The 23,246-nt window shown below is 58.0% G+C and overlaps 1 protein-coding gene across 1 annotated transcript in view; it reads left to right on the top strand.

Annotated features, from left to right (window-relative positions):
• Positions 1 to 6,092: 6,092 nt before the first annotated feature.
• DPT (dermatopontin) overlaps positions 6,093 to 23,246 on the top strand; it is a 33,460-nt gene continuing 16,306 nt past the window's right edge. The window contains exons 1-2 of the mRNA XM_044266901.1: positions 6,093 to 6,582; positions 17,405 to 17,530. Of these exons, the coding sequence (XP_044122836.1) occupies positions 6,278 to 6,582; positions 17,405 to 17,530 (431 nt within the window). The 5' untranslated portion in view covers positions 6,093 to 6,277. The remainder of the gene's footprint in view (positions 6,583 to 17,404; positions 17,531 to 23,246) is intronic.

Raw genomic sequence — 23,246 nt, 5'->3', positions numbered from 1 at the left:
GCCACAGCCGTCAGAGTGGTCAGACGACAGGGCGTGGCAAACGTGTGTTGTGGATCTTCCAGAACATTCTAGAATGGGCCACCTTGCTTCCGTGCAAGTCAAGTTCAAGGGCCTCTGACCGGTCCTACAGCGCCCTGAGAACCTGGCAGGGCTCACCGGGTGGTCAGAGTGAGGCAGGGAGCTTCCCCCGACATGGAACCCGGAGGCACAGGTTTATATCCACACGCGGTCACTCGGCATGTCTGTAACCTCGGACAGGACCCAACCTCCCCAAGCCTCCATTTCAAAGGCGGTAAGAGGACTGGTGAAGCCCCCTCACCACCTCCATCAACGCAAAGGTGAACGGACTCTCGCTGGAGCCCTGCAGGTAGAAGAGAATAAACATGAACCGGGGCCTTCTCCCTGCTGGGTGGCATGCTTTATACCAGGTCTGAGCATTCATAAAGCCACTTTGAAACTAGGAACTTCGGCTTGGAGTGACATCACTCAAGACCTCCTTCTCCCCCACGAAGCCTCCTCCTCCTCCTGCCTGTTGCTCCCAGACCTCCAGAATTCTCCTCCCTCACTCCCTGCCTCTAGTGCCCAGCCCTGTCCTCCTGACATCTGCAAACTCACTCTCTCGGTGACCTCTGCCATCCGCACTCACCCGTGTGGAGTACTGAAGCCCTTGGGTGGTAAAACGTGAATTCTGAGCTTCACCATTCCCAGACGAGTCCCTCCTGGCCCTCGGGTGCTTAGGAGTGCTGGGCTGCAGGCGGAGACAGGCCCTCATTCCACTGCTTGGCATGACGAGCCCCTCTGCTCCAGTGGCTAGTGTTTCTCTGAGGGATAATGACAACCTATGTTTGGGGCAAGCTCTGCAATCCACAAAGGCTTTGCAAGACCATTATCCGGTCTTGCATTATCTGGTCACAGCAATCTCATGGCGGGGAGAGGGGCAGGTCCTGTGATCATCCCCCGTCTTACAGATGACCAAACAGGTTTTGTCTAACTCCATGGTTCTCAACCAGAAAGGATTCTGTCCCCAGGAAATGTTTGGCGATGTCTACAGGCATTCTTGATTGTCACATCGTGGGGAAGGAGGTGCTGCTGGCATGTAGTGAGTGACGAGACCAGAGATGCTGCCCAGGACAGCAGAGAGTTATCTGGCCCAAAGCACCACTAGTGCCAAAGTCAGAAAACTGGTTCAGTCCTTTAGTTTACTTTGTAGAACCAGGGTTTTGACCCAAATATGTGAATGCCAAGCACCTCTGCCCATTTCAGGATCATGTGTCCCAGCTCTGAAGTCCTGCCATGACCGTTTGGGACCTGGGATAGTAGAATCGGAAACAGACTGATGGTCAAGCCCCCTTTGTGCCTTGTGCCATCTGTAAAAATTGAGGTGAGTTACCATTCCCCTCTCAGCCTCATTTTCTTCAGCCATGAAATGATGATCCTGACCTGTGGGACGACGAACTGGCCAATCGCACGTAAAGTCACAGCAAAGGTTCCGGCACACAGTAGGTGCTCTGTGCTCTACCCGCTCCTGATGCCCCCCTCCCCTCTCATTGACCTTGGTGCTCACTCTCTCCCGCTGCCTCCAATACAAGCGTCTTTAACCTCACTGGGAGCTCGCAGGACTCCCCTCCAAGTGGCAGAATGGTGAGGGCCCCACAGATCTTAGGAAAACAGTGCGTCATGCAAAGAGTGGCGAGCTGGAGGGACAAGAGGAAAGCCTGGGGATACAGAGGCCATTTAAGACCTTCCTCAGCTAAACTCTGAAGCTGGGAAGTGTTCTTTCTGAGGAGAGAACACGGATGGGGAAGAAAGTGTTCTCTCTGGGGCACACACGTGGCCTGGGGTTCCTCGCAGTGTGTGTGCAAAGACCTTGTACAGAGAGCTGTAGCTACACCCCGGTTATAGGCAGTTGTTGAAAGGGGAAAAAAGAAAGTGTGCACAAATGGAATCTTCCCGTAATTTCCAGCCAATATTTCAGGCTAAGCATCTGCTCGCTCATCTGGGGCATCCGCTTTCATCCAAGCACCACAGTGAGCTATGCCTTCTGCCTTCCCCATGGCTTGTCCATGGAGCCAACGGGTCTTACCAGAATACTGCAGTGGCTTCGGTCTGCTCGAGAGTGACACCACGAATACACACTGTTTTTCTTGCCAACGTGCAATGAGATCTGCTGCAATCCAGAAAGTGTAAAAATAACTCACTCAGAGGGCTAAGTGGATTCCAGGATCATTCTGGGGGCTCCCCACTGACATCAGGCCAAAAGAGTATACTCCGCCTTTCTCGAGAAGGAATTACATCTCTGAGAAAGCGACCAGATTGGAGTGGATCCAGACCGTGAAAAGTGTCACCAGAGCGGCTGTGGCTTCCCACAGCTTTCCAGAGAAGCCAGACCTGCTAAAGGTCTTGGTGAAGACGTAGAGAAATCGGAACACCTTGCACACTGCTGGTGGTTCGACTGTGCTGCAAAGCACACCGGCAGTTCCTCAAAAAGTTAAACACGGAGTTATTCTACACCCCAGCAATTCCACTCCTGGGTGCATATCCAAGAAAATGGAAACCTATGTCCCTCAAAGACTGGCACGTGGATGTTCATAACAACGTTGTTGGCAGTAGCCAAAAGGTGGAAACAACCCAAATGTCCACCAAGCTGTGAGTGGGTGAACAGCCTGCAGGATGCCTACACCGTGGGACGTTGTCTGGCAACGAGAAGAAATGAAGTCCTGACACGTGTTGCCACAGGGACGGGGCTGGAAAGCCGCTACACTAAGTGGAAGAACAGTCACCAAAGACCACAGGATTCTGTCCACATGAAGTGTCCAGGTTGGACAAGTCTGCAGAGACAGAATGTAGATTAGTGGTTCCCCAGGGTGGGGAGGAGTGGGGAGCCCCTGCTGACAAGGACAGCGGCTCTCGTCGGGTGACGGAACCGCTCGGAAACCGGCTGTGCTGACGGTCCGATGCGGCTGCAGCCGGAGCCGCGGACTCTCGTGGCTCACCTGACGAATCGCGGGGTATGTGAGCTGCATGTCAGCGAAGCTGTTAGACGGAGCCGGAGGAAGAGGAAGGAGGAGGAGGAGAAGGTGACTCATCCTCATCCTCACCATCCAGGCTTTGGAAGGCTCATCAGCTGAGTTTCTGCAGAATAGCTCGGGTTCATGACTACTCGGCAGTGCCCCAGTCCAGTCCTTCCTGTGTGGGCTCTCGAACAGAAGGAGTGGTTCAGACTCATGGGCTTCAGCAGCACTCACGGCCTCAGGAACCCTTTGTGCGGCAGCGCGCTCTGAGTGCTGACGTCCGGTCCGTGACTGCAGTTCGGACAGAGCAAGGAAAGGAATCCCAGGATGGGCCCGAGCGACCGGCAGTGGGACCCTCCCCGCTCTAGAGATCAGAGCCAGAATGCCCCCGGCCCCAGATCCCTCACTGTGGAAATGAACCCAGCGACGCCTCACTGGCAGACGTTATAAGGTTGTGAGAGAGATGGTAAGATCCCCTAGTTGAAAGTGCACGTTAACGTGCACGTGTTTAACAGGTTCCTAATGTCCGCTCGGGAAAACCATTCTCTGTGAGGCCTCCAGCAGCTCGCTCAAAGCCCTCGGCAGTTTCTGGAATCCCCCGAGCCATCGCGTAAGTTGGGACACTTTCAGCTCCACGTAAAGGATTCGACACCCAGACTGGCCTAAACTATCAAGATGTCCCCGCACGTCGGAGGGGGTCCAGCCGGAGTGTCTCTGAGCGGCGAGACAAGAGAGTCTGCCCAGAAGAGGGAACAGGCGGGCCCTGGAATGGTTGGGAAATGAATGTACCGTCGCGATAAGTGCTTCGAGGGCTTGCATTGCCTCTGGGAGTTCTTTAAGGGTTGGGGTTACTCAGACGTCATACCCAGAATGCAGGAGAGACCTCTGAGCAGCAGGACGCTATAATCCAAAACCTCCAGGGGAAAGGGATGGAGGAAAACTGATCAATCCATCAATCAGTCGCTTGATCCTCTCTGGTAGTGGCTCTCAAAGCTGGCTGCGTGTGAGACTCATACAGGAGCCGGGGCCCTGCTCAGAAGCTTCTGGTCCGGGTGGTCTGGGACGAGGCTGAGACCCTGGGTATTTCACAAGCTCCCCAGGTAGTTCTTGAGTGCTGAGCTTTGACAAGCTTGAGAACGATTGCTCCAGCATGTGGAAAATCAAAGGGGTCACCCTAAGCGTGGAGGCCCCCAGTGGCCAGTGGTGAGCAGTTACTTAGGGATGACGTGGTGAGGAAGGATGATGCTGGAAACAAAACTGAGGCCCCTTTCCCTGTTCAGCCCAGAGCCTCTTCCTCTCCCTTTGGTAAACATAACCTCAGAGCAAGCTGCATGCCCAACACACACACACACACACACACACACACACCTGCTCTCCTCACGTGTGGGACGTTCTTTCTCCTCCGAGGTCATCGTGATTAATCTAGCCTGAATGCCATCTGGTGAATGTGCTGTGGGTCAGACGTGGGATTTAGGATTTGTAGTGTGATTTCTTTTTCCCCAGCTCCACATTCCTTTAGGAAAGTGGTTCTTTAACTTGAACAAGAATCACCTGGTAAACTGTTTTTAGCTGTGGTACTTGGGCATCCCCTGTGAGGCTGTGGTCGACTGGGTTCCGGGGTGGAGCCCAGGAATCTGCATTTTAACAAGCTTCACAGGGGGCTGAAGAGATCATTTAAAGAAACTTCTTTAAGAACAACCCAGATGAAAAATGAGATACACTGTGCACCGGGAGACACCCAGGGGGCTCAAAAGATCTGAACAGCTAAGTCACCGAGAAGACATACGGTGGCTGATAAACACATGAAAAAATGTTCAAAATCCTCAGTCATTAGCGAAATGCAGATCAAAACCTCACTGAAATACCACTAGAAACCCGTTACCCTATTAAAATGGTTAAAGTAAAGAAAAATGGCAATTTTCCAGGAGGGATAGAGAGAGAGAGTGAGCACAGGCTCAAGCAAGGGGACACGCAGGCAGAGGGAGAAGCAGGCTCCCCGCTGAGCAGAGAGCCCGATGCAGGACTCAATCCCAGGACCCTGAGGTCATGACCTGACCCGAAGGCAGAGGCCTAACCAACAGAGCCCGTAGGCGTCCCTTGAAAGCACTATTCTCAGGGAAAGGGTCAGACACAAAAGACCACTGAGGTACGACTGCATTTACTGGGCATTCTGGAAACAGCAAAGCTGTAGTGACAGAGTAGGTCAGGGGTTCCCAGGAACAGAGCGTTGGGGAAGACTTGACTATCAAGGGGTATAAGTGGGATTGGGGGGGGGTGGACCTGTTCTATGTCTCAGTTATGGTACTGGTTAAATGACTGAATCTAAATATTTTAAAAGATGAGTTTCAGGGGCACCTGGGTGGCTCCATTGGTCAAGCATCTGCCCTTGGCTCATGTTATGATCCCAGAGTCCTGGGTTCGAGCCCCACATCGGGCTCGCTGCTCGGCGGGGAGTCTGCCTGCCGCTCCCTCTGCTTGTGCGCTCTCTCTCTCCCTCTTTCTGTCAAATAAACAGATAAAATCTTTCTTTTTAAAGATGAATTTTATTTTCTGTACATTATACTTCAAAGAAAACCACAACCATGGAGGAAAACAAAAACTCTGAGGGACGAATTCAGATGACTCAGATTAAACTCACTACACACTTGGGAGCAGAGCGCAGCTTGTAAATGTGGCCGGTCCCATTCCAGCAGCTTAGGAGGCACCTCAAGGGCAGAGAGCGTCCCGAACGTCCCCTCCCGGGGCCCACAGCACCTCCGTGTGTGACTGGACAGCTCCCAGAGCAGCCGTGCAGGCCGGCACGCCGTCTAGACGCTGACGGTCGAGAGACAGTGGGCCCAGAGCCTAAGAGAAACCAGGCACCTCGCCCTGCAGAAATCGTAGTGACTCCTTCCCTTCACCCCATGACGTTGCGGTTCTGGAATCCCTCCGGGTGTCTGGGGGTCCCAGAGGGCGAGTTGGGAGAACACAGGAGGAGCTTGCCGGGGGAGGGGAGCCCTCCACGGGGGTAAAGCCTCTGTCTGCAGAGCCGGTCTCTTTCCAGGGCGTTTCTTTCATGTGCACGTTCTTACGTTTTCCTAGAATTCCACCTTAAAACAAGCCGGATGGGCTTGTGGCCGGGATCTCCACGCCGAAGAGTCCTGCCTCCGCGATGACAGAGCAGCTGGAGCCCGTTCACCCACATCTGCCGGCCACATGTCGGCGGCCGCCGCATAAAACGGTCAGCCCGGCGGCCAGGGGTGCAGTGCTTGCCAGCGCCCGGCAGCATGGACCTCGCTGTGCTCTGCGTGCTTCTGCCCCTGGTCACCGCGGCCTGGGGCCAGTACGGAGACTACGGGTACCCATACCAACAGTACCACGACTACAGCGACGACGGCTGGGTGAACCTGAACCGGCAGGGCTTCAGCTACCAGTGTCCCCACGGGCAGGTGGTGGTGGCTGTGAGGAGCATCTTCAACAAGAAAGAGGGCTCGGACCGACAGTGGAACTACGCCTGCATGCCCACGCCGCAGAGCCTCGGGGAGCCCACGGAGTGCTGGTGGGAGGAGATCAACAGAGCCGGAATGGAGTGGTAAGGGCAGCCTGCGCGCAGCCGGGGGGCGCGGCCGTGGTAGCCGTCCCTCCCCCAGCCTCTAGGGACGGGGGCCGGGAGCTCGTTCTCTGGGGGGCCGGCCTGCTGCCCAGTAGCCTTCAGGACAGACAGAAACCCGGGACGGGGAGTGCCCGCAGCAGATGGGCTCCTCTGAGGTCTGTTCCTTCTAGAATCAAGCCCTCTCAGTCTGGTCAGGGACGGCCATGGGTCTGCGAAATGTTTCCTAGCCTGCAAAAAGGGAAGTACAGAAATGGACACTTTACAAATTTCTTTTTATTAAAGACTTTATTTATTTGACAGACAGAGATCATAAGTAGGCAGAGAGGCAGGCAGAGAGAGAGGAGGAAGCAGGCTCCCCGCTGAGCAGAGAGCCCGATGCAGGGCTCGATCCCAGGACCCTGAGATCATGACCTGAGCCGAAGGCAGAGGCTTAACCCACTGAGCCACCCAGGTGCCCCAAAGACACTTCAAAGACAACAATCTAACATTGTTGTGATGTCCAAATGGCGTTTTCATTTGGCAGTAACTTATTTACTGTTTTACGACGTTATTGGTCTGAGAGAGTGTGGGGACAGTGAACAACAGGACACGGACAGTTTGAGAAGCACGGACTTGAAACAAGTGAGAGGGGAAGAGTGGACAAAGAAGCTGAGGCAAAGAGAAGGGAAACTGAGTCTTTGTTGCCCCAGTAAAAACTCGCTCTCTGGGTTGTAAGAGCTGAGATCCTCCTCTCCGTGAATTTCAAGTGGGTTTCACTGCCGGAGAACAGTTTCCTAAGGACTTTAGGGAGAAGTGCTGTTCGCACCCGAACGGACTCTGCCACAGTCAGTGGCGTGAAGTGGTCCAGGCCGGGGCTTCGCTGTGGGTGTGACCGTCCCGGCCCCAGAGCTTGGTCAGGACCTGTCCCAGCACTACTGCCTGCAGGCAGCTTCGGGGGGAGGGCAGGGACCCGGGGGCGGAGGTGAGGGAGGGGGACCTGGGGGAGGCAGGTCCAGGCTGTAGAGCAGGGCTCTCTGAGGGTTCCAGAAGCACGTGGCGGAGAGCGGGTTGGGGGTGGTCGAACCTGGGGGATCACGCAGCCAGCAGACCGCACCATGACGAGACCCCGAGAGGGACAGGCGCCGACACGCCTGTGCAGGGGCAGGCAAGAGAGGGGACTTCTGAGTCGTCCAACGGCCGCCGTTCGGGGAGGGCTTACCCCGGGCTACGCCGTTATCCCCTCAGCGCTCAGAACAAATCCTAAGTCGTTATGCGCAGCCGGACTGCGGTCTGCAGACCCGGGGGTCCCCTCAGCCAGCAAGCGGCAGAGCCGGGATTCGGATCCAGAGCGAAGTGCATGAGCTTGGCCGCGGCGAGAAACGTGACCGCCTGCTGCCCCCCTGCTGTGGGCCAGGGGCCGGCGCTGGGCCCAGGGAAGGGCGTCCTCCGGGGGCCGGGAGCTGCGAGGTCGCAGAGGAAGCGGAGGCTGCAGGAGTGGGGGCAGCGTGGTGACCGTCACGGAGGAGGGGCCCAGCCAGCTCGGGGGCGGGCGGGGCAGGCGTCAAACATGCGGCAGCAGGTGTGGCCCTTTCCTGGGCTTTCGTTGTCTGCCGGACTGTCTCTGTTCGGTGGATTTAATGACCCAGACTCCTGTTAGGAGTCCCCCCTCCCACCCCCAGCCTCGGCGACGCCCACAGCCAGGCCCACGGCTCGGCCGGGTCCTCCCAGCGGGGGCTGCTGTCTGCGCGGTGCCCCCTCTAATGCCCCTTTTTAGAGCCGTGTGGGAAAACAGCGCTCAGAGATGATTTCTGGGCTCTGAGTCAGAAGGCCTGCGTTCGGGTCCAGGCTCCAAGACCACGTGACCTTGCTCCAGGGGTTCAACTCCCTGGGCTCAAACCTCCTGTGGAAAATCAGTGTCACGCTGCATGACCTCAGAAGAATCCACAGCCGCCGTAGCCCACGCTTGTCTGGCCCCGAAAGCGCACTTGGATTTCTCCCGCGCTCTGACCCTTGCATCTCCCTGCTGGGAGAGACGCAGCTGGGGCTTAGTCTGAAGCGTGCCAGCGTCTGGCGCGCGGACCCCCCGGCTGCTGGGAGAGAAGTGGGAGAGGAAGGGAGTGGACGCAACGCGATTCTGTTTGGCTCAGAGCGGGGGTCGAGGGAGAGGCTGACAGACGGGCCACTCTCCCCCTCCCCCACATGTGGGCTGTGCTGACTCAACGGTTTTCCTTCTCCCTTTCCACCCTCCGCCGCCTCCTACTCTGCTAATCACAGAGTAAAAAATGCCCAAACATGAAAAACTCTACTGCCCCAGGTCTGATACCCATGACCACAAACGCGCTTTTTAGATGATTATTGGTTTGAGTTTTGACTCTGGTCTCAGTGAAAAGTCTGGAAGGACAGGATTTGCTCCCCGGCCGACGAGCCGTCCCACGCGCCCTGGACTTGCCGTCTGCTCTGGGGGCGGAGCTGTGGCGGCTCCGGGACTCTGGCTCGGTCCCGGCCCGGGGTCCCCTTGCGGGTCTGCTTCAGGAGGGAGGGGAGCTCAGGTGCCCATCTGGCAACAGGACACAGGACCCGCAAAGACGCTTGCGAACGGACGCACAGATTCAAAACGCGCTGCACGGGGCGGCCGGTGGCTCGGTCTCTTAAGGGTCGGACTCTTGGCTTTAGCTCAGGTCATGGTCCCGCCATCGTGGGGTCGAGCCCCGGGCCAGGCTCTGCGCTCAGCCCGGAACCTGCTTCACAGTGTCTCCCTACCCCGCGCGCTCTCTCTCAGATAAATAAAATCTTTAAAAATAAATAACTGAATGAAAGGGGTGTCAAGCGTGGCTGAGCCACTCGTAACCCTGCTGTTGGCTACAGCTTCTCGGGAGAAAACCACCTCTTCGGGTGCTGGACTCTGGAGCACCGGCTGGCCCCCAGAGCCCAGGAGCGCCGCTCTGCCATTTCGGGGCCTGCCCTGGTGGTTCCCCGGGAATCTTCTCTCACGTGATGTGGCACAGGCTCTGGGGCACGTGGGTCCCGCGTGGGGCAAACACAGCGGGGACTGCCTGGTGAGGCCGAGCTGTCGCATGGCAGAGGGAGCTCCGGCCTTAGAGGCAGGACCCCCGGATTCACGGCCCCTTCCTAGCCCTGTGGTCCTGAGCACCCGAGTCCTTGGTCTTGAAGAAGGGAAGGTGCAGCGGCCACCAGGGCAGGGGGCCCCCGTGCAGGAGCAGCGGACAGAGGACTCCGTGTGAGCGGCGAGGCCCGTCGCCTGCGGTCTGCGGTTTCGCGCGTCTGGAAGCGCTCGCGGCTGGTCCGGGGCCAGCCGGGCTATGTGGAGACCGAATTCAAAGGAACGGCTATGGGCACCTGCTTTCCTCTCCCGCTCCCGGGGTCCCTGGGCTTCGGAGGCACCCGGGAAGGTGTTTTTAAATGGCAGCTTCTGTTAGGGCTGATCCCGGAGGTTTATGAAGTCGCCAGAGACAAGCCATGCGGCCGGGAAGAGGAGAAGGAGAGCCCCGAGCCGGGTCAGCATGAAAGTCAACGTGGAGCAGAGAGCGGAGGACCAGAGCTCGGGTTTCCGTAATCTGACTCTCCCCGAGACCAGGGCGCTGGGCGTGCAGAGCGATCCCCCCGATCCACAGTTCTGAGCCCTCAGGGCCCGCAGTGCCGCCTCCTCTGAGAGTCTCAGACCACCTTGTCCAAACCCACGTTTCCCACCTTCTACTCCCCGACCTGCCTTGCGGTTGCTGCGGAGGCCCCGTCATTACCTGACCGGTGCTTGTGGGCTGTCCGTCTCCTTCAAACAAGCTTTACGGAGGTAGGGACTCTGTCTTGTTTGACACGGCCCAGAATATTCCCCAGGGCCTGGGCATGCGGTGCACAGTAGGACCACGAAATGCGGCCGCACCCCTGCATCGGACTAGCCAGTGTTGAGAGCGGTTCGACCCAGCCAGTGACCGCACCTTGCCCAGCAGAGAAGCCTGCGGAAGCGCCCGGGGGGAAACCGTTTGTTCGTACTTTCGGCTCTCTGTCCTGTTGCTTATAGGGCCCGGCTTTGCTGTCGGCCTCACATTCCGGCTAGTTGTCTTGGTCGCCCTGAGACTCCCTGAGGTTCTCTGAAACGTGCACAGAGGACGTCAGACTCACTTACCTCCGATGAATTCTTTATTGCATCTCCACGATCCCCAAACCTTACTGTCCCGGTAAACGTTCAAAAGTACAGTCATGAGCTCTTTATCTCAAAAACCACATGGGCCGAATGCCACATTCTGGTGTGGATCTAGGTGCACACATGCACACACACACACACACACAGAAGAAGACATTCGTGAGGAAACTTGAAACCCAGATGAAGTCTGGCGCTTACGTTTGCAGCAATCGAAACTCCTCGGCGCAGATCAAGGAACCAGAGTTCTGAGAGATAAGGTCAGGGGACAGCTCTTCTGTACGTCTAAGATTACTTCAGTCTGAAAGGATTTTTAAAAACAAGGCCCCACACTGGCAGTTTAAAGGCAAAGAGCAGCGGAACCAAAGAAGCTGAGCCCAGGAGAGGCCTGAGAGTCAGCGCAGCAGCGTCCCCACGTCACGGAGGAGCGAAGGCCCAGGGAGTCGGCGACGGAGAAACCCGGAAACACGTGTGTTCCGTGTGGGGCGACCAGCCTAGGCCTGGTCTCTGTGGTGCTGGTTTCTAAACATGCGCTGCTTTGCTCTTTCACTCACTGCAAGATGTTTATCTCAGACTTTGCCAGACTCCGGGCGCGTGAGGACGAAGGGCGGTCTGTGGCCTTGAGTCCCTCGCAGTCTGGTCTCAAGGTCTCGGTGCCGCGGGAGGCAGCACCGCATAGCCCGGCTGGCAGAGCAGGGGCCGGGCTCCGAGCGTCGGGACGCTTGGCCGCCGGGAGCGGGTGCGCAGCGGAGGCTCAAGCCAGACATTTCGCGGCCCCCGTGCTGGGGCCGACGGGAAAGGTTGGCTCCGTTTCTGTTTGTGGACCAAGCCAGGCTCGAGAAGATACCGCAGCCCCGGAAGAGTGACTTCTGAGGGCAAGCAGGCAGGTGTGGGGGAAGGGTGATGGCCGCCGCGGGACTCTCGCCGACGCCCCATCGCGGCCACCCTTCTTCTCGGCCCCAGGAATCGGCTGTCTGGGGACTCGAGTTCTGCAAAACTGGCTCTTGGCTGTGCTCATAAGGACGGCAAATGTCCACTAATCCCAGGAGAGGGTTTGCCTCTGCGGACGTGCCTGCCAGACGTAACCTTCTCCTTAAATAAGAGGTTCCCCAGAGTTACGAGATCTTCCTCTTAAAGTAATGGAAAGATGATTTTTGCAGCCCAGCAGGACAGTGCTCCAGAGGCCACCGTACTGCCGCGGAGGCAGGCTGGGTCATCTTCCGAGCCGTGTCTCCCTCCACAAAGACGGAAGTAAGTGACATAACATCTAGGCGTTACCGGCAGTGTGTCCCTGAGAAGATCACATGATGTCTCAAGTCCACGTTTCCTTAAGGTCGCACGCCGGCGGCAGCGGGAACTGGCTAGGCAAGCCCGTGCCCTGAGACGGTTTCGGTGACCTAAAGTCATGAACAGGGGCCACGGCGCGGAGCACACCCCGGGCGCGGTGCGGCAGGTCCCTGACAAAGGTTACTTGTTTCTACTCTCGACTGCTCTGTGGAAACTAAACTCAGATATCAAAGGCCATTGAAAAGCTGGAGATGAGGTGTAAATTGGTCCATCACAAAGGCCGCTGGTGTTACCGTTTTGCTTAGGGATGTGTAACTCAGCTACGATCTGTGAAGATTTAACGTGCATTATGAGTGTCTTGAACATCGCTCACATTTTCAGAGATGTTGAGGCACCGTTTGATCTCTGGGTTAGCAAATGTTGTGATAATCGATGTCCGTGGGCTCCTGTCCCCGAGCCTCAGATCCCCACCTGACCTGGGCTTGCTCTCAAGCCATAACGGACCTCAGGACATTAATACGTCACCCAAGATCATCTGGATCTTCTCGGAAGCCTTTGGGATCGTCTCTACTGGTCGAATTTTTCCAAAACAGGGCAGGAGTTTGTATTTTGGGGAGAGCATGTTTTTCTTCCTCTCTCCTGCTGTGTTTTTTTCTTTCATCCAGAGAAGCTACTCAGCAGGTTCTTGTGCGTCACCATCTGGAAACCTGGTAGACAGGCAGGTGGACCCGAAACCAGACGCAGAGAAGACAGGAGAGTCTTCCTCAGAGGTGGAAGGCCGAGCGCTCAGGCCGAGCGCTCACGTCCCCCCTGCGCGGCGGAAGGTACCTCCAGAAACGGCTCTGGCACGCCTTACCCCAGACCGCCTCTTGCCACTTCCCCTTGCCACTTGCCTGTCCCAAAGTCCGCACCTGGTCTCTCTCTTCTCTTCTCTGGCTGTGGTGCCGATCTCCTTCCTCCGACACCCGTATTGCCGTGGCAGGTGCAAGCGGGTACCAGGCCACGCACAGAACCAGGCAGAGAGTAGTTCCGATGAGTGTTTGCTGGAAGCTTTAATGAACATTCTGAAACCCTGTGGACTGTGCTCTAAATGCCTTTGAGTTGCACTCAAAGGCTTATTCTGGGGAAAAGAGAATTAAGAGGCATCAAAACTTTATTTTAAAATAATGAATCTCTCTTGGTGGAACTTAAGCCCTCATCAAGCTGGATTGGGAGGAAAACTGGGGAGAGTAAAGGAGGCTGTGTCACATGGTGTCCCCCCGTGGCTCTTACTCCACCCCTGCTGGCCGGGGGGAGACCGGCTGATGGGCCCGGAGCACAGCGCACGTCTGCGGGACTGGAGGAAAGAGACTGCGCATCCGCCGTTCGACGTGACTGTGGAAGCTTGACCCAGAGGGCGCCGCTTTACCCTGTCCTACGACAGACCCGTCGCTGTAAGAGCTTGGACTTTTGTAAGCTTGGGCCCAAGCCAGCCGAGACTGTGAGGAGGGACTAAAACCCCACAGAAGAGCTCACCAGCCCGACCAGACATGGGCACCCCCGCCGGTCCCAGCCCCCGTCACTCGGCCTGACGGACAGCCCGGACCCAAGGAGGACTCCAGGAGACAGAGAAACCCCGGCCAGGGGATGAGCCGGAAGCAGAGGGCGGCTCCACACAACGCTGTGCCCCGATAGCTCCCGTGCAGAGATTCGGCCTCGGGAGAAGCCACGTCCGGGTCCGGCTCTCCTGGTTTCCCCGAGGTGAGGCTCCACGGCGTGGCAAGGACAGGGCGCGGGCGGGACCTGGTCGGCCGCTTCCTCGACGGGACGCCGTCCTCTCCCGGCAGGTCCCCGCGTGCTCGGGAGGGCTACTCCCTGCCTGTGACCCGCCTTCTAGAAGGTTTCTTCCGTGCGGTGGAGCAGGGGTATGTGAAACAAACGCCCCCGAAGGGCGGGCGCGGGAGCACCGGGACGCCGTGGCCGGGGAGTCGGTGCCCGGGACGCGGTTCTGCGGCGCCTGTGCCGCGGCTCGGCCGGTCACGCAGGAGTGGGGGGGCGGCCCCCAGACGTGGGGCGGAGGCATCGGCCAGTCTCCTCGCCACCCGCCCCTTCTTAAAAACGGAGTCTGAGTCGCTTCACCGATGCCGGCCCTCGGCGGCGGCCCCGCAGCCCCTGCTCACGGCCGCCCTCGCCCTCTTCGCTGCTGCGGGCCCCCTTGGTTGTGGTCCTGCCGCTTGTGGCCACGTGCGCGAGCGCGAGCGAGTCTGGTCCAGTAAGGAGCTTTTACAGAACAGTGATCGGAGGGACAGGCGTGGAGCAGGCTTCGTTCCTGAGGGAGAAGGTGATGTGGGGCGAGCTTCAGTCACTCTGCGTCCTGGAAACTTCTGGGGGGAGCAGCACGGCCCTTTCTGGATCGGAGCGGGGGCTCTCCCGTGTCACCTGTGCCTCTGGGGACGGCAGACGCCTGACCAGGCCCCCGTCCGTCCGCTCTCCCGTCAGACTCCTGCTAGAGCTGCCGTGCGGGGCACCGAGGGGGGGTTCAGCCTGAGGACAGAGCGGACTTTCCCCTTAAGGTCTTCACCATCCACTCACGTCTGCGCTGCCGCGGGCGTGTGTGCCGGCGGCTCCCCGGCCCACCTCCCGGAGCTTCGTGCTGGGCGGTCAGCAGCTCAGGGCCACACTGGAGTCCGCCGGCTTTGCTCCGACTGGAGACGTTTAAGCAGGCAGCTCTGGCCCAGCTTCCACAGTCGCGGCTGTCGAGTGGGCGAAATGAAAGCAGGTGACGCTAACAAATGCCGCTTCGAGCGCCAGGAGTCATGTGCGTCGTCTCATTAACTTAAACGAGTGTGTGCTACTATTATGCCCATTTTACAGAAGAGAAAACTGAGGCCAATACGGAGTATAAATCCTACACCCAAGACGACAGCCAGGGTGACTGCGGCCCGGTCCAGCAGCCGTCCACACTCTTAGCCGTTCCGCTCACTGATCCCGCACGAGTGTGACAAGGCGCCTCAGCACAAGTCCTGTTCTGGAAGGCGCGACGTTCTCGGTGGCCACAAGCCCTACGGAACTCCGTGCTCACACTCCCAGAAGGGAAGGCCACGGGACAGAGGCAGGAGGGGAGCGCCGCCCGGTTCTCTGGTCTTCATGGGCAGCGCCATGGAAGGTGGTGTGTGAGGGAGCGACACACACTCCCGCACAGGGTCGCGGGGCTGCCTGGCTCTCGGCCGGCGGGGACTCACGGAGCTGGGGTTGTACCCCTGAAACAGCTCAGCTTATCTTGCTGCCCCCCCGGGAACACTGTCCCCACAGGACAAACCCAGACGATGGAACAGCGGCCACAGGGAAACCGCAGCCTGGCTCGGGCTCGAAAGGGCTGTTCTGGAGGAAATCAGAATTGCGGTGGCGGTGAGGAGGCCGGCAGAAGCCCGCTCACAGCTTCCCTCTTGAACGGCTCGCACTCACACTGCTAGGAGGAGGACGCGACAGGCTGTCTTGGCCTGCGACTGCCCCAGACCCGAGCATCCGTTCCGGTCTCAGTCCCCAGTGGGGCAGGTGTCTTCCAAAGTGGCACGATGAGCCGTGAGCAGCGTTAGAGCAAAGAAGGTTAGTGGGTCAGGGCTCGGGTCTCAGCGCACACTTGGACCCGCACTCCTGATGGCCCAGCGCTGTGTCTGGGGTCCGCCAGAACCTCTGACACATCCCAGGGACAGGCAAGTCCGGCTGAGACGCGAGGCTGCCCAACACCAAGCCACTCCTCAGTGCCCTGAGCACGGTCGCGTGGTAGGAAGGACCGCCGGGTAAAGTGTGTGGAGCGGATGGACAAATACGTGCATGTGTTTGAGTGTAGCTATGCACGAATGAGTAAATGAGTAGTGAATGGATGAAAAGGTCAGATGCCCTCCGCTCAGAGACAGGACGTATATTTAATGCCGGTTTCGTCAAATCCACGGGGTCGTTTCCAGCGATTGCAAAGAAACCATCACTGGTTTTATAGTCTGGGTCTCAGGAAGGTCCCTCTCACCGATCAGCAGGAGAGAGACAGCAATTCTGGATTCCTTATTCTTACACTGTCTGCCGTATCTTCTGGGAACTGACCTGTACTTGGGAAATGGGGCTGTGTTCCGGAACCGTCACGCCGTCACACGCAGACGCCGTCCCGAGCGCGAGCTTGGCCAGTGGCTGCGCGATGGGAAACACGGAGAACCTGGCGGAGCTGAGGGCTGGTTCCGGAAGGACTTGTGAGAGATCCCACCCCCCACCAGGCCGGGCGGACACAGCCTCCCCACCGTCCAGCAGGAAGCGGCGGCCTTCGGGCACTGGTGGGATTTGGGCCGGAGCCGGGAGAAAGCAGGGAGGAGGGACGAGGAAGAAATGGCCGTAGCGTCCGCAGCCAGACTCCGGAAGGTGCCGTGACGATGACAGGGCCAGCACCCAGAGGCCTCAGCGGACCAGCTAGAAAGAAAGAGGAGGGTCTGTGGGCCAGAGAGAAGGGTTTGCCTTCTTCGAAGAAATAGAACAGAGCATCTAAGACAGGAAAAAGGTCCCTACAGGGAACTTGAGGCAGTCAGTTGGCCTGTCACCACCCTGGAAGGAGTGTGCCGTGTGCCGGGACCCACCGTGGGCGCTGGGGATAACTCCGAGCCAGCCCACCTGACGACGTACAGTCTAGCGGGCAGGAAGAAGATCCCTGCCAAGTGCTGAGAACCCAGGCATGTGGTCCAGCTTCCCACGGGTGCCCCGTACGACGTGCCGTCCGTGCCCACTGGGCTTTGGGGCTGCATGGGCTCGAGTGAATGGGTGTCCCGTGCAAACTCCTGGGGCTCTGTTCTTGAGCCAGAGAAACGTTTGAAGTTCATCGATTCATTGTTTCTCTTTGTCTTCTTCTTATTTTAAATTCAAGTAAAATAAAGGGATTTCTGTTTCAAGTGGCAGAAGTAACGTTGTGTTATTTTGTAAAAAACGCTTCTCCGTCCGTGCATGCGTAAACTCTTGTAAGTATAAGTTCATCGACGTCTCTCAGGAGCCAGGCTCCCCCGTTTCCTTCAGCGGAAATACTCTGAGTCGTCTGAGTTGTAATGGTGACCATGTGTCATTTCTACAAGTGCAGCAAAGTCTTTATCATCCGCATCACAGTGGAAAAACTGGGGCACCTGCGTGGCCTGGTCGCGTAAGCATCCGACCCTTGATCCTGGCTCCAGCCATCCTCTCGGGGTCCCGAGACCGCGCCCCGTGTCGGGCTGCACGCTGGGTGTGGAGCCTGCTTAAGATTCTCTCTCCCGCTGCCCCCCCCCAAAGAGGCACGAATTGCCAGGAATCTGGGTTGTCAAAGCGTGGGCTGGCGCGGGAGCTGGGGTCGTGGTGTCCTTGCCGTTTGCTCACTTGTTCCCTTCTCTCCAGGTACCAGACATGCTCCAACAATGGGCTGGTGGCCGGCTTCCAGAGCCGCTACTTCGAGTCCGTGCTGGACCGGGAGTGGCAGTTTTACTGCTGTCGCTACAGCAAGAGATGTCCCTACTCCTGCTGGTAAGCCTGGCCGCCGAGCGTAAGCCCGGAGACGCCTGGGGCTGCAGGGGAGCTTGGGAGGGCGCGGTGTGGTCCCTGTTTCTGACGGCAGACAAGCCTGGGCCGTCACGAAGGAGCTTGGAAGGCAGCAGGCAGCAGTGGAAGGAAACGGATGCGCAGCATTCCCGAAAGGCTGGGGCAACATTTCCGCTGGGAGGGACCTCCCGGCTCATCAGCCAATGCCTCTACACCCCTCTTTTGGCAGGAAAGAACCCTACAAACCATAGAACAAAGAGGTCACTTGTCCAGAGTTACACGGCGTTCCATGGGGGTCACCCCTGCCGCTGGGATGTGCTGACTCCCGAGGCAGTGCTCTCTCCCTCTACCACAATAACGTCTCATCGCAGCCTTGGCTGCTGGACCTGTCCGGGAGCTGCTTTTTCCCTTGTCACAGGTCCGAGCAGCAAACATAGTCAATAATCACAGACCCGAGAGAGGCTAGTGTTTCCTAGACCCGTTCGTAATTCCAGCCTGTATAATTTTGCCCCTTTTGTGCCCCCTGGGCTGAGGCCAGACATGGCCGACCCAGGCTTCAAACTGACTGGGGGGTGTGAACATATTTCTTTAGCGGGAAACTTCCAGCGGGGGTCGACAGCACAGCTCGTCCTAAGTTCTTCGGTCTGAACACGAGCCGGGCATTTCTGCCTTGGACCGAGGGGTCCCAAAGTGTCCACGTTTGAAGTTTGGCTCCTCCGGGGACTGGGCTCTCTGCGGTGCGGCGCCGGAGAGGACAGGCCCGCGGGCCACACTTTGTCCTGCCCAGACAGCGCGACCGCAAGCTGCCCGAGCAGGCGCCCTAACAGTGAGGGCAGCTCCAGAAGCTAAGAGTTTTCTGTTCAAAGTAACGAGAAACAGAAAACACAGAGCTCGAAGCCCCCGACACCAGTAGCTGTAGGACAGAGCCAGGCCTTGCCATCAAGCAGTCCTCGCCCCAGCACGACGGGAGCAGGCGTGGCGAGGGTGTCAGGGCCGTGACTGGTCCCGAACAAAGCCCTAAAGCTTGCACGTGCTGGGGTGGGGTGGCAGAAACACCGACGGAAGGGGCAACGAGGGGCTGAGCTCCCCTCTCGGTATTGACCCCTCCCCCCCTGCTGCCCTCCCCCTCCCCCGCCTCCTCTCTGGCTGTAACTGTGCTAGAACGTCACCTCCCTTCTCTTTGGGCCTCAAGTCCATCCCTTGGAAGACAGCCACCTTTGCTGGGTCTCTGAGACTTTTGAGAATCCGATGGAAGCTGTAGGTCTTGGCCTCCGGAAAAAGAAAAAGCCCGTCACCGTATTCAGACCAAAAGGGTACACAGAATCTCCAGGAGCCCTCAAACCCCCTGAAGGCCGCCAAAAGACCTTTGAGGTTGTTTGAGCCCTAAAACTTCCTCGACGCCAAAGGTGCTTTTGCAAGAGGCAGTCCAGACACCCAGAACTGCTTTCAAAGATGGGGAGAAGGTCCATAAGGTGCCTGGACCCCATGAGTGGGGAGACGGTAGGAGCCTGCTGGCTGCCCCAAGAAGCGCGGATTTCCCCGATCTTCCTGTCCCCGGTCTGCCAACAGGAAGCCCCTCCCCGCCCTCCACTCCCAGGGGGAACCTGCTTCCCTCGTGGAGAGGCAGGGAGAGCCAGTTAAAATGAAAATGAATTCTCTGAAGAGTGAGAGTAAGCAACAGACTAATAGTCCATCACCCCATTAGCAAGACGTCCCCTTAGGCTCCAGAGGAAAACATCTGGGCCTCCGTACCCCGTACCCCGGGTGGTCCAGAGGAGCAAGTTCTGGAGACAAGGGATGCGGAGATCAGCTCTGAGCTGCTGCGGGGGGGTGGGGCACGGTGTAAGGGCAGGGGGAGGACCGGGCGTGGGGCCCTGCCTTCTGCCCCTTGTGGATGCCCGTCCGTGCTTCGAGTGCCGCCTCGGACTGGCTGTAGACTGGGAGCATCTGGGCACACGCCGACCGTGCGTCCCCAGTGCCGTGTGTCAAGCTCGGAACATAGTGTCTGCTGGGTAATTATGGAATGAGTATTTGCAGAAGGGATTCCGAAGGGCAGGCACAAACAGGAAATATGATTCACTTACTTGCTCTAAAAGTTTTTTGTATTTTTTTTAAATTGCACTCTCCCACCCCTGCCCTAGAGTGTAAGCTCTGTGCAGGCAAAGACCTTTGTGCGGATATGGTCCAGCCCTTAACTTGTGCCAAGCACTTCGTCGGCGCTCGGGAGCGTTTGTTGAACGAGCGATAACTTTGGCCTCTTCCTAATTCTGTGCGGATAAAGCGAGATGATATACGTCCGGACTTGGCGCTGGCCGCGATCACACAGAGCTGACCCGTCCCCTGCGACCTTCCCAGCTCCAGGGTAGACCCAGCCTCCTCGCTAAAAGACAGGCCTTTCAAAGGCTGACTCTGCCCAAGGTCATCGACGTCGGGGTGGGTCGCCCTGCAGGAGGCAGAGCGGTGACTGGAGCTGGCTGGGCAGAGAAGCAAGAGACGGTCCACGGGATAGTCTCCTGGGGGGCGCACCCCTTGCTCCCCCGGCAGAGGAAGGGGGATCTGGGGGAGCTGCACATCCCGTCACTGTGGGGACCGCTTCTCTCCAAGACGGACAGGAGCATCGGCCCCTCTAGTGGTCACCCAGTCCCTGGCCACCTGGCTTCCGGCCGAGCAGGGCGGCAGGGGGGAGTAGACTTAGGGCCACGGCTTTTGGCGATAAGGCAGGTAAGAAACAGTCTCACTCGTGTTGGAAAAATTGTCCAACAGCCGAGGTGGGGTGAGTGGAGGGAAGCGGGCGCGGAAGGGCAACACCTCATCTTCCCAGAGTCCCGTATTCTGTGGCGTCTGGGGCCTGCATCCCTGTCCCAAACACCGCCTGACCTTCACCCGTGTCGCTGAGAGCCGAGACCCAAGAGACACGCAGGTCTTTACGTCCCAAGAAGCCGGTCGCTCTCTAAGGCTGCCCCCGACGTCCGCGGTCACCTGCGGGGAGGTCCCAGCCCCCTCCTGCTCCCCGCCACCGCCGGGGTCCCTCCTCGCACGGCCGAGAGCGGTGACCGTCCACGTTCCCCTGCGTGCGCCCGCGGAGACGCGAGGAGCTGAGTGAGCCTGGAAACGCGTGTGGGAACCGAGTCCGGAGGTGAAGGATGAGCCACTTCCGCTCGGTCACCCGAGACACTCGGGCCCTGTGGCAGAACGTCCCCGAGCCTTGGTCTGCCGCGCCGGCCCCTCCCCCACCGCTCGGCCACCGAGATGTGTCACTGACGTCAGCAGAAGCCAGTGGGGGGCGAGGAGAGAATGACTCAGGAAGAGGCGCCGGCCGACTCGGGGTCAGGCCTCCTGAGGAAGACGTGGCTGGGCGGCCTCTGGCTCTGGCCACAGGGCGCTAGAGCTGAGGGCCACCGCGGTTGTCCAAGGAGACGGAGCTTTCTGGAAGGGGACTGGGAGCAGCCGCACCCCGGTGCACAGGTGTGACTCGCTCTTCCTCGCCGTCTGGACGCTTCAGCGCCGTCGTCAAACGGCCGTCATGGCGTCGCATGTCCCTCTACATGCGGGCGAAACGGAGGTCCTTCCGCAGCGTCTCGGCCTTCCCGAGCCTGACCGCGCTGCTCCCCGTGAGCGGCGCCGCGGGCCTGCTCGTGAGGGGGACGCTTCGGCGGTGACAAGGGTCTCCTGCCTGCGCCGCTCCACTCGGTCCCTCCGGCGGCCCCTCACGGTGCTCCCCGCGCCTTCCCCCTGCGGAAGCTGCCACCTGCGCGACGCCTTCCGTCCCGTCACTTCACCAGCTTGAATTAGCTCCCGGGACCCGGCGCAGCGGGGGGACACGTTCTCTCCCCCGCCGTGAGCCACCTGCGGCTCCGAGCCCGACCGCGCTGTGACTCGCTGAGCGAGCATCTGTCCCCCCCGCGTCTGCAACGCTCGGGGGACACACAGCACCGCCACGCAGGGGGAGAGGACAGACCGCCCGGCGGCGCCCGGGTGAGAACGAGGCTGTCGCTTGACGGGGACCGAGGCGCTGCCCTCACTTCGGGCGGTGAAGCTGCTCCTGGATGGTCTGTCTTGGTGGGACCCTGGCAGAGGCCGGATCTTGGACACACTCAGACGTGCGGTCGCCGAACAGGCCGCACCGGGCGGGAGATGTGCGGGAGACACACGCTTACTTGTGTGTGAGGATTCCAGGGCTCGGTGCCGTCACCTGCAAACCACAGACCCGTGTCACCGAAGAAGCCCCCCCCCCTTTCAGAGGCGCTGGTCCTGAGTCCCCGTCCGCAAGCAGCTGTGGCCGTGGCTGGCCCTGCGCAGACCGTCCCCGTCAGCGTGGGTGGCCGGCCGCAGGCCCTGGTCCTGGGAACCGGTGGTTGCGAATCGAGCACCGATTTCCTTTTCCATGCACGGTTCTTCTCCAGACCCGTGGCCTTTCATCAGATTCACTCCGAGTGATGTTTTTCGATAAGCTCTCTGGCTGATCTCCTGCTAGCTGAAGTAGTCTCAGCCTGCTACTTCTCCGCCATCTTGACTCCTCCCCTCCCAAGTTATGTTTTGATAGGGGAAAAAACGTTATTCTCCAAATCCACAGAGATAACATTTCAGTTTTCTTCCAAACTTGGCATCCTGTGACCTTACAGGTCACTTTCTCCAGGGCCCATCGTCCCTCCCTTCCTGAAGCTCAGGTCTTACACCAGAGAACACGGTTCTTAATTCCTGGGTAGCTCTAGTTAGCAACGACAGAATCAGCTAAGGAGAACGGTCTCCTCTCTCCACCCCAAAGCCTCAACCAAAGCTAATCTGTAACTCCTCATCTCAAGGTTCAGACTTTTTTTTAACTTGTATATTCTCTGGATTACTTCTTCTTTTTCTTCAATTAACATATAATGTATTCTTCGCCCCAGGGGTACGGATCTGTGAATCGACAGGCAACACACTTCACAGCACTCACCATAGCACACACCCTCCCGTGTCCATGACCCGGCCGCCCCATCCGTGCCCCCCACCCCCCAGCAAGCCTCAGTTTGTTTTGTGAGATTAAGAGTCTCTTATGGTTTGTCTTCCTCACTGGTTCCATCTTATTTCATTTCTTCCCTCCTTACCTCCCTCAACACTCTGCCCCATCTCTCAAATTCCTCATATCAGACAGATCACATGATAATTGTCTTTCTCTGATTGACGTATTTTGCTCAGCATAATCCCCTCTCGTTCCACCCATGTCGTTGCAAATGGCAAGATTTCATTTCTTTTAATGGCTGCATAGTATTCCATTGTGTATATATACCACGTCTTCTTTATCCATTCGTCTGTTGATGGACATCTAGGCTCTTTCCATAGTTTGGCTATTGTGGACATTGCTGCTATAAACGTTGAGGTGCACGTGCCCCTTGGGATCACTACATCTGTTATCTTCAGGGTAAATATCCAGTAATGTGATGGCTAGATCGTAGGATAGCTCTATTTTCAACTTTTTTTTTAAATTTTTTTTATAAACATATAATGTATTATTAGCCCCAGGGGTACAGGTCTATGAATCATCAGGTTTACACACTTCACAGCACTCACCATAGCACATGCCCTCCCCAGTGTCTATAACCCAACAACCCTCTCCCTACCCTCCACCCCTGAACAATCCTCAGTTTGTTTTGTGAGATTAAAAGTCTTTTCTGGTTTGTCTCCCTCCCAATCCCATCTTGTTTCATTTATTCTTTTCCTACCC

The sequence above is a fragment of the Neovison vison genome, chromosome 10 (assembly GCF_020171115.1).
Source record: "Neovison vison isolate M4711 chromosome 10, ASM_NN_V1, whole genome shotgun sequence".
NCBI lineage: Eukaryota > Metazoa > Chordata > Mammalia > Carnivora > Mustelidae > Neogale > Neogale vison.
Note: the sequence above shows the minus strand (reverse complement) of the source record. Positions and strands in the feature narration are given on the sequence as shown.